This window comes from Dreissena polymorpha, chromosome 7 (assembly GCF_020536995.1).
Source record: "Dreissena polymorpha isolate Duluth1 chromosome 7, UMN_Dpol_1.0, whole genome shotgun sequence".
Lineage (NCBI taxonomy): Eukaryota > Metazoa > Mollusca > Bivalvia > Myida > Dreissenidae > Dreissena > Dreissena polymorpha.
Window position 1 is genome coordinate 96,474,372 of NC_068361.1, and position 10,939 is coordinate 96,485,310.

The window sequence follows — 10,939 nt, forward strand, 5'->3', positions numbered from 1 at the left end:
TACTATAAAATATAGACTATTTTGAAATAAATCATAACGTCGGAGATTCTTATGTTTTGAAAACAACGTTTAGGCATTTGGCGAATGTTTTCTATTATTTAGCGTCTGGAGTTTCACTTCTTCATATTGTATATTTCTCGTGTATTGACGTGCGAAAAAAACAATTGTGAAATGAAAATAATGTATGCATAATATAGAGCAGCAAAACAACATATTCTTCGAAGATTTGTAGTGAAACAAATTGGGTTATCGTTCTGGTGGTTTATGTTATGTATCGAAACTATCATGTTGGAAATTACCTCACACAACACAAATTACCGATGAATGGGGTTGTCAAATATTCTTTTGGTATTTACATTTTTTAACACATACCCATTGTATTTGTGTTTTTTTATTCTATTATTTACCTGTCTTATTTCTTCTCCCAGTATAGCCATTACCCATGTCATCAATACATATTCCAAGTTCGAGATCGTTGATGCGAGATCAAACAGCAGTACGTACGCGAAAAGGCTCAGAAACATCACATACGATATCTGTTGATCAACAAGGTATTAGATACAATTGATAATAGACACATGGTCTGTTGCCATTACAAATTATTGTCTTTATAAATTTATGTTCATGTATAGTTTATAATGGAAAATGAAAGAGGGTCATATGTTTGTAATAAGTTATCGTTGCAAAAAATAATCGCCTTAACCATAACCAGCAATAAACAATTCTTAATAATTGAAAGCAGGTTTAGATAATGTGAGTCCACAATAGTGCATGAAGTATATATACTTGTAATAGTATAAATATGCATACCAAATTATACGCAAGTTTTGTTTTTGGAGCTTGTAAGAAGTCCTTGATCTTGCTAAGGTTTGCACAGATCTTTTTCGGTGCTGTTTGTTCGACTGGGTTGTCCTGGGTCGTACTTTTGTCCGTTTTGTAATTCAATAGTTTTAGCGATAACGCTGGACACGTTAAACAAGAGAAAAACTGAAATAGCAAAGCATAAACAGATTTAATTATCATAATAATTTCAGAATCAGATGCAACAATATCGGATGCTAATAAAGCAATGGTTGTTCTTATAAACATATACAATAAGCGAATACATTAACACAGTTTACTCAAGAAATTAATACATACTCACATATCTGTCGTGGCTAATTATGTTACTACATTTAATTTGTTAAATGTTTTTGTTCATGTGTATTTATATATTATATGTGTATTGATTTCATCGAAAACATCACGCCATCGTTTTTCTTTGTATTTCCAAACAGGTTTAGGAGCATATTGAACTTCTTTTATATTGCGTCTAGTAAGGACGATACACGTAGAAGATCTTTTCCAGGCAGATAAGTGTAAAAATGTCGCTAGAAATCTTATTTGGACATATGTAAAGCGCCTTTGATTGGTATAACACTTAAACGCATCACCCGAGGCCAATTTAAATACATATTTACCGAAAATTTGGTTTGTTTGTAGTATGCGATGTGATGTTTGAAAACTGACTTTTACTTTTTTTTATTGTGATTCTGTTAACAAGGTATGTTTACATGCACGACAATATCAATGTCAAATGATTATTAAATATTTTTACAAATGTAGTTATAACCACAATCGCAAACATAAACACGCTTAGCATTAGTTGAACTACTTTTCATATTACATGATTTCTTAAGCAACATGTATGTGAATACTATGCACCTTATAATCTTTGGGAAAGAATTATAAAAATCAGAACGTAAAAACTCTATCTTTCTTAAGCACTCGATTGGTGTATGTGCATTTTTTTAGATGGCAATAGGAAATTACCTTTACTATATACGGGCTATTTAAAAATGTGCTTTATGGTTTTAGAACATATACATTAACTTCGTAAATAATTAAAAACAAGTTTTTTATAAAATGGATTACCTTCAACGTAGTTGTATCCTCGAGTTTTCCATTCCAAACAGATCCAAACAGATTGCGGACTGCTAGCTGGTCAAGGAAATCCATGTGTTTTGATTTTATAGCCAATTCTATGCATGTCTTCTGCCAAACTGGTATCTCTAGCGTTAATATCTGATTCGTGTTTGTGTCATCACTCTGGGCACATTCGTTTAGAATACCCGTCGCCATAGCAGATGATTTTCTAAATGAAAATGCACATCAATTAATATCAATTTCGTTTGGTATTAAATGAGAGATAGTATCACTAACGTGCCATGTATACGCAAGTTAATAACAGTACCAACCTTCCTTTAACTGGAAGTCTTGGCTGTGACAACATAATGTATGTTGAAATTAAAACGTACATAAACACTTGCGAACATTATAATTAAACAAGCTGGAGTAACAACAATGTTAAACAAGCATTGAAACATATATATGCTTAATTATTGCATTTTATAAACAAATGTCATAAAACATATTGCTTATCCCACAATTTATGGGTTTTATTTATTGTAACCAAATGTTACACTGTTGATCGCAAAAACAAAAACCAAGTACATTAAATGCATAGAGCCAATTTGTTTTTATATTTTGCTACGCATGAAACATCCGAAAACAAATGTGTTATTGGATTCACGCCCACACACGCACGCACGCACGCACGCACGCACGCACGCACGCACGCACGCACGCACGCACGCACGCACGCACGCACGCACGCACACACACACACACACACACACACACACACACACACACACACACACACACACACACACACACACACACACACACACACACACACACACACACACACACACACACACACACACACACGCGCGCACGCGCGCACACGCGCACACGCGCGCACACACACACATATATATATATTTATATATATCTGCCTCTCTCCCTCCCTCTCTCCCTTCCCCCTCCCCTCCCCCTGCCCCTCCCCTGCCCCTCCCCTCTCCTCCCTCTCCCCCTTCCCCTTCCCCTCCTCCTCTCCCACTCCCTCTCACTCAGAAATGCTATTATCTTTTTATAGATACTTTATATACAAAGAAGCGCTGTATATGTCTTCAATGGTATATATACATACTTAATGTATTTCTGAATTTCAGTCTTTAGCACTTTGTCGTCCGTTTGTCGTTCCACAGCCTTCAACAAATTATATGTTATCAGAGCCATGGCGATCGGATTCTGAAAACAATAAAACTGAATGTGAGGTCAAATCCTTCAAACACAATATGCATAAGCAGTTAATATCCATTTACTATAATATGTAAAATGTTAATATAGCGGGGAAAGTTAATCTAAACGACATGCTATCTTAAAGTTGATTCAGTTTTTGATAACAATTTAAAAATTCCCCTTGTAGAAATTGCTAACCAAACAACCCCTTGGTAATAGGAATTCCATGTAATTTGCAAAGATATACACAATATATATTTAAATTTACCACACAGAAAAAAAAGACCTACTTACATTTGTGAATAACACAACTTTTATCCAGCTGAGTAAATGATTGTATGTTTAGTCCAAAAAGAATAACAGCGTGATAAAAATACTGAGTGATATACATGTGAACGATAGTTTTTATATTTGTTGCTTTCAGTTGCTGATATACCACTTGACACACGGAATAGTAAACAAATGTTTGTCAAGTCTCAGTGGCATTAAGGTCCCATAGTGGTTGCATTTAGTGAACTGAATTATTACACAGTGTATAACGATTTATTAAAGGTCGAAATCACAGATGGATTGACGATCATATTGAAGAAGACACCTACGAAAATGCTTATAATTGCAATTGATGTATAGTTATAAATCAACAATTGGTATGTTTTCGCGTTTAAGCTTGATCAATGGTTGTTTCTAGCACAATTCCTAAATCCATTTTACTTGATAATATAATAAACCAATTGGCCTGTTTTCTTACAATTAAGTTTATCAGAAAAGTAAGGTAATACCAAACATAAAATGGGTATTGAAAGTCCATCCAAAGTCAAAATTAGCGTTCTCAAGCCAGTATTCACCAACTATATGTTTGCAAAGCTTAAACTATGTATTTTATTGCGAACTCTTGTTTAGAAATAAAGTTCTTTACGGTGTTTTTACATTCTGCCTAGCCCGTGTGTAAACCCCTAAAAACCCCGTTGATCCTGCACCTTGCTTACAGTAAAACAAAACGTTATTAGAGCAACCAAAAGAAATTCAAACGACTCGCAACGATATAATCCCCCTGCGGTTACACTTTCAATCAACAGTACAATCTTATCAGATATATACACCTTATGAGTTTATAACTTAATGACAATCAGTGCAATTGCCTACATTATCATTATTCATTATGTATACCGTAGACAGGCAAACATGAACGAAAAATGGACACAAAAGATGAAACATAAACCTAAATTTAAATCGATCGTCATTACGTAGTTTGTAATGGAGACAATCATACAATGATAAATCTCGGAACATGCAAAATGCATGCGTGGACTTTTTTGCGGGGTGAAACCAAAGCAGTCTGTTCGTTCCCGACCCTCACATGCACCCACATGCAATGAGTGTTTTTCTTAAATCAGACACAGAACTTCAGATATTTGTGAAAGTTTCAAATTTGAGAAGAATTTCAAAAGATTTTAAGCCATTTGATCATATGCCTTGAAACATTTGCTGCAATTATAACTTAAGTTGTAAGTGAATCCAGATGTAGCTGTGATCATAGCAAGACTGATGGGTGATGGTTGCACTTGTGCAATTGTAAAAAAATACTTTAATTTAATGTTACATTTTAAAGAACGTACTACTAAAACAGAAGTCACATTATGTTACTTTAAGAATATTAAATCGAAATGTATCTCAAGAATGCGCTGAACGTCTCTTATAATAAAAACTGGTTTCTTGTAATGAAAAATATAAAGAATCTTTTTGTTTTTTAAACAATTATTAATGAAATATCATCTTACCAATAAAGCCAAAGGCTTAAGGTCATTTACCTGAGACCAGAATTAACTGTTTTTATCAGCTCTCACGCTCGATGTTTCACTAAGTATTTTGAACTCGACCAATAATCATTAGAACATATATTATCAGCAAGTTTCATTACGGTAAAAACTCACCTAGTAATTGATAACACGTGGACCAGTTCAAACTCCACTGAGATATCTTTGAACAAATATTCTGACAAAGTTCGTGAAGATTGGAAACAAATGTGACGTTTAGAGTGTTTTTTTAATGGGAGGTGATTTTAATACATTACAATCCAAACCCAGACAAAAAAAAACTTCAAAACAGGTAGACACATAAAAAGCAGAAATAACATAAACTCCATATTTGACTAATGGAATTTGATTGACATATGGTGACTGGTGAGCACTTCACGCAGAGCAAATATTTTCAACTTGGTATTCAAGTGGACAATTTGTAATTTTTATAGACTGGATTTCTACTTCATCACCCAAATATATGTATTATCATTAATAAATGTGGCCAAAATAAAACCATGATACAAGCCCCGTTTTTAAGGAATAAAATTGTAAAGCTAGCAAATGCGTCTGCAATCAACGAGTAGCTAAATCACACTGACACGTTATCGATCTTCTCATTCGCGCACGGAGGCTGTATGATGTGATAGAAATAGTTTAATGATTTTATTAATTTTCATAGATTGATTGATTTCTATATAACGCTAAATAAACTGGAAGATATCTAGCAAATATTCATTTTATTGTGTATATAAGTATATTTAATGATTGATTTATTGATGTAAATTTGGACCAAGAAAACCATTACATATTTCTTCAAGATAATGTAAAATTATCAAACGATGATGGAGACAAATACCCCGACCATTTGTCAGAATATGAATGCTCTCAAGCATTGAAAGACATAACAAAATTACAAAAACCCAGGCTCAGATGGACTAACAACAGAATTGTATAAACTTGTTTAGACCGACATAAAACAATACTTAATCAGTTCAATAAATAATTCATTTTAAACAGAAACTTTAACCGAACTTCAAACACAAGGTCTTATTTCACTAAAGATATTTCATTTTTAATAATTGGCGACCAGTCTCTTTGTTAAATGTTGACTATGAAATAGAAAGTAAGTCTGTAGCTAATAGAATTACACCTTTTCATAAAAAAACGTATAACTACGAACAAACGGGATTCATAAAAGGAAGATATATTGATGAATGAAGTCATTGATAAAATAAACGATGCCGATGAAACAGTAATGATCTTTGTCTCTGATTTTCAGAAAGCCTTTGAAAGTTTAGACCATAATTGTATTTATGAATGTTAAGATCGCATTGGGTTCAATCAATCTCTAATAAAGTGGGTGAAACTGTTTTATAGTTATCCAAAATCTTGTGTAATTAATAATGGGTATTTCTCTCATTTCTTTGACATCAAAAAGGGAGTGAGGCACGCCTGTCCCTTTTTGCCCTATATGTTTTGAATTACTAGCGAATTGTATAAGACATGATACAAAAAAAGGAATTTACATAGACAATATCGAACTCAAACAAACATTATTTCTGATGATGCCTGTTTTCTGCTTGACGGCAGTCAAAAGTCATTTGAATAGTTAATTATTACCCTTGACAAATTCACAACTTAATCAGGTTTAAAATTGAATAACAATAAATGCTCTGTAATGAAACTATGTGCATTTATAAGGAGAAAATAAAAAATGTCCACATTAAAAAAAATCATTGAGACTGTAAAAGCGCGACCACACTTGAGATAATAATATACAACAATACAAATGTAACGGCTGAACACAATATATGTACAAAGAATCAGGAATTTGAACACTGTTAACATAAATGGAAAAAATGCAATCGTTCACTTATAGGAAAAATCACAGTTATCAAAACTTTTGCATTGACAAAACGAATAAACCCATTTACAGTTTTAGAAGGACCAGATGACAGTTAAATTAAAACTTTAAAAACAACTATGTTCAAATTTGTATGGAACGACAGGATTAAACGTGATCAAATTATACAAGAATATAAAAATGGCGGTTTGAAAATGATTGATATAGAAAGCTCTGGATGGTTTCAAAGCTTCTTGGGTTAATCGATTTATACACCAACATGAATAAAAAATAACGAAATTATACAGTTTTCTTCTGCAAAGCTATGGAAATTATTTCATTTAACAAAATAACATTAAACCTGACGATATAGACACACTAAAGTTCGTTCAATGTTCTTAAAAGACATATTAAAGGTCTTGAATAAGGTCTACGCACAAAATTACATTAAAGCTATCGGAAAAGAAATAATTTGGAACAACTCGTGTATTAAAAAAAAATCATGTAGAACAAATATATGACTATAGAACGAGGCAATTTTATAGTTTTTATCAATTACAAAACTTGTACGGGTTAAATAACAGTGATTTTCTGAAATACTATTGTCTTATAAAAGTGTGCCACAAGATTGGAATGAAAGCTGACAACTGAAGACATAAGTTATCAACCACCTGCAAATTTACTTTCATCGGATACAGAGTCAACTAAAATCTGCAAATTAGTATACCAAAAAGTCGTACTGATGAAGCAAATCAATCTAATCATGGCAAATCCAAAATGGTTATTATGTTTTGATAGAGACTTTGAAACGAATAAACTGTTTACTCACCCGTTTATACTGACCCATGACACAAAAATAAGAATTTTTCAGTATAAATATATTATGCAAATTATTCCTTACAAAAATTATTTACTGCAGTGTGGTTCAACACATTCCAATTTGTGCGTTTTATCCAGCATCAGTAGATACAAATATGCATATGTTTAGGGATAGCCTATAATTCAACAGGTTTTGAACAATTTAAAAGTGTATATCGAATTTGCCGAGCATTTCAAATTTTGATTATGAACATATAAGCTTTCGTAACTTTTCAATTGGTCATTCCAAAATATCACAGATTGTCAACTTTTTCATATTGTTGGCAAAATTTTATATTTTATAAAAAAAAGTATCAGAACAACATTCCCAATATTTATCCGTTTAACACGTATCTTCAGAATAGGCTAAAAATTGAGGAGATAATTGCTTTCAATAAAGATCAAATATCAACTTTAAGAACAATTTGGAACAGTTTTTTAACATAAATGTTTAGTCAGAACATGTATTTGTTTGCTTTGATCTATTAGTCGAACAGTATATTATTATGTATATTGATACTGTCTCGTTAATTAATTTCGACAGATATGTCTATTGCATTGTTTTTTTCTATTCTTTATTGCTATTCCTTAATGTGTGTAATTGTATTATCACATGCCTTTTCTTCAATTACATCTATCCACCTAGTCTTTGACCCCAAGTGACCAAGTTTTGAACTAAACCATTATATCTATAGGACCATTGCTCTGATCAAGTTTCATACACATTGGGCTAGACATTTGGGTTCTAGAGTGTTAAAAATGTTTTCCTTTAATTTTGACTGGTTACGTAGTTTTCGAAACCCACGTGACTCAGTTTTAAAGGTTCACGAAGTCTGGAAGATTATTGTGGCTTCTAGAGTGTTCACTAGTTTTTTGTTTTTTATTTGACTAAGTTACATTGTTTCTGACCCACGTGACCCAGTTTCGAACTCGACCGAGGTATCACTTGAACAAATGTTCTCTTGAAGTTTCCTGGTGATTGGACAAGCATACATACTAGCCTGACTTATTATTAGAAATAAGTGATGTATTTAAATACCTATTTATGAAATTGAAGAATATTGAAGCATTCGAACGAGTGTAATTAACACTAATATTACGCTGTGTAGCAGTCCAGTGGTTCCGCTATTTCGCTTCTCACTCTTCTGTTATACGTTATAACGGATACCACTGATTTAAACGCACGCTGGGAACAGTTTTACTAGTGTATTATTCCGTATTTAAATGCTATATAATGAACACAGCTTAGAAGCAATTGTTTAGAAACAGGAATGTAAACTTATTTACCTCCACTTTTCGCAAGAGTATTTCCGCCAACTTATGTTTACGCATCATGCAAGCCCACAAATACAAGTAATGCCAGTATGGCAAGAACCTGTTCTGGGACTCAATAGACTCAACCTGAACCTTGACACCTTTCTTCTCTTTCTTCTCTCCACAACATATACTCTGAAACCATATTTCCTTCAGTTACATTTGTTAGAGCAAAAATTCGTGAATGTTCATGCGTGTATGTAAAACTGTAAAATGTATGTTTTCAGAAACAAAATATTATTAAAAAAGAACCTGTTCTTCTGCGTTGGGTTAGAGGAGACGTCAGGATGAGGCTTCCAATGGTCATACACTTCCTTGTCTGAAGGAACAAGAATTGCACACATATTTAAACATAGTTTAACTACCATATTAATTGGTGCTTAATCTATGATTCTTCTTCGTCTTTGAATTTTTTATGGTTAATTCAAGTTTTAGTGAAATTTTAAAAACTGAGAACCCTGAGTCATTTTATGTATAATACTCTCTCGGATATTGAGGTTATTGAAGTTATGTCAAAAACATAAGCACAGTTTGTTCTAACTGTTTTACAAATACCAAATTTTCCTAGCTAGCTAGTTAGATATATTTACCTACATGTCAGCTTAAAAAGATCGTCAATTTGTTTAGCCTAATGATGTTTGTACGTGAGGGACAATGATTTCATATAAATTAAACGCAGAATCGTTGATTGTTTTAATACCATTTAGTGTAATAAACTGAATGAATAACAATCATTGCTTTTGTCAAAACAAAGATATAATGTCGTTAGTTAAGATTTATAGTTTTAGCAATTGCAGTTGTAATTCAAAAGTTAATTTGGTAGGATTGTTTCTATTAATGCCGGCTCCGCGAAAACAATGCAGCTTTATGAGCAGAATGAACTCGTACATTGCGGATCCATTACGCTGTGCGCGGTCAACGTTAAATTCATTTGGGTCTCAGGTGAAAACCTAAGGGCATTTGACTATGCTTTTTATATTTAAACACATTCCCCGACTTTTCATTAAACTTAATGTATATATATATATATCGTGTGCACTATGCATCAACGCTTTTGTTATTTTTTTATCTGTCGCTTTAGATTCACAAATACCTTTCTGAAAGGTCAACGTTCAAACACATATGCGCCTCTTAACGTACAACAGTTGAAACGTTGAGATATAGTTTGGTTTCAAAGTTCACGTTCATACCACTGGTTGTTTCAGTTAGGATTAAGTTCTATATAACTCAAACCATTATTGTACAAAATTGTTCTTTAATCTTTAGAAATAACTTGAATTTGTATTTACAACCTCTTCAGGTTTCGATAGATATCGAAATCTTATGGCGGTCGATTGTTAACTCGAACTCGATAACATATTCGTATAACCTAATTTATTGTGCAAACATTTCATAACACTTTCTAACATAATTGGAATATAGCATTTCAATTTTACGTAACCAATATTTAGTAACGCGTCCATGCATAAATATGAATGTTATTTCTACCACAGTCTATAATATAGCATTATTATATAAATGCTCTGTGGTGCTGCAATAAATCTTTTGCAAGCATAACTATGTACACTTTTTTGTGTTTGACCGCACTGAACAAAAATAACATTCCTCGATATGGGTTCCGGAATTTACATTCTCAAAAGACCGTGGGCATCCGCCGACACTCTACTTATTTTATTTGCTTGACATGAAATTTCGTGTATTCGTAAAATGTTACATGTTCGTTAGATCTTACATTCGTCCATTTGTATAAATATCTGATGTAAAGGCCCGGTCATACAGCAATTACTGCTTAATCACGTACAAAACGCTTTGAAAATCTGGGGACGTGGTCGTTAGTGGTAATTTCTGGTCGATTTTGGCTTGGTTGTGCTTTGGTTGTGCTTTGTAATTTGTCTGGCCGTCGGCGACTGTTCCACATCTGAAACAATGCTTAAGCACGGCTAACCACTTCCAGCCATGTGTAAGGCTAGAGGCGTCAGTTCTTGTCAGTGATAAGCCG

At 33.1% G+C, this 10,939-nt stretch overlaps 1 protein-coding gene and 1 long non-coding RNA gene across 2 annotated transcripts in view; both read right to left on the reverse strand.

The window, feature by feature from the left end:
* Positions 1-964, reverse strand: part of LOC127839117 (transient receptor potential cation channel subfamily M member 2-like) — a 203,909-nt gene extending 202,945 nt beyond the window's left edge. The window contains exons 1-2 of the mRNA XM_052367319.1: positions 811-964; positions 408-536 (exon numbers count right to left, since the gene is read on the reverse strand). Of these exons, the coding sequence (XP_052223279.1) occupies positions 408-524 (117 nt within the window). The 5' untranslated portion in view covers positions 525-536; positions 811-964. The remainder of the gene's footprint in view (positions 1-407; positions 537-810) is intronic.
* Positions 965-1,923: 959 nt separating this feature from the next.
* LOC127839129 (uncharacterized) lies at positions 1,924-9,018 on the reverse strand. Its single transcript, XR_008030172.1, has 3 exons — positions 8,914-9,018; positions 3,035-3,135; positions 1,924-2,134 (listed from the first exon to the last, which is right to left on the reverse strand). It is a non-coding gene; the product is annotated as an uncharacterized LOC127839129 (long non-coding RNA).
* Positions 9,019-10,939: the final 1,921 nt, after the last annotated feature.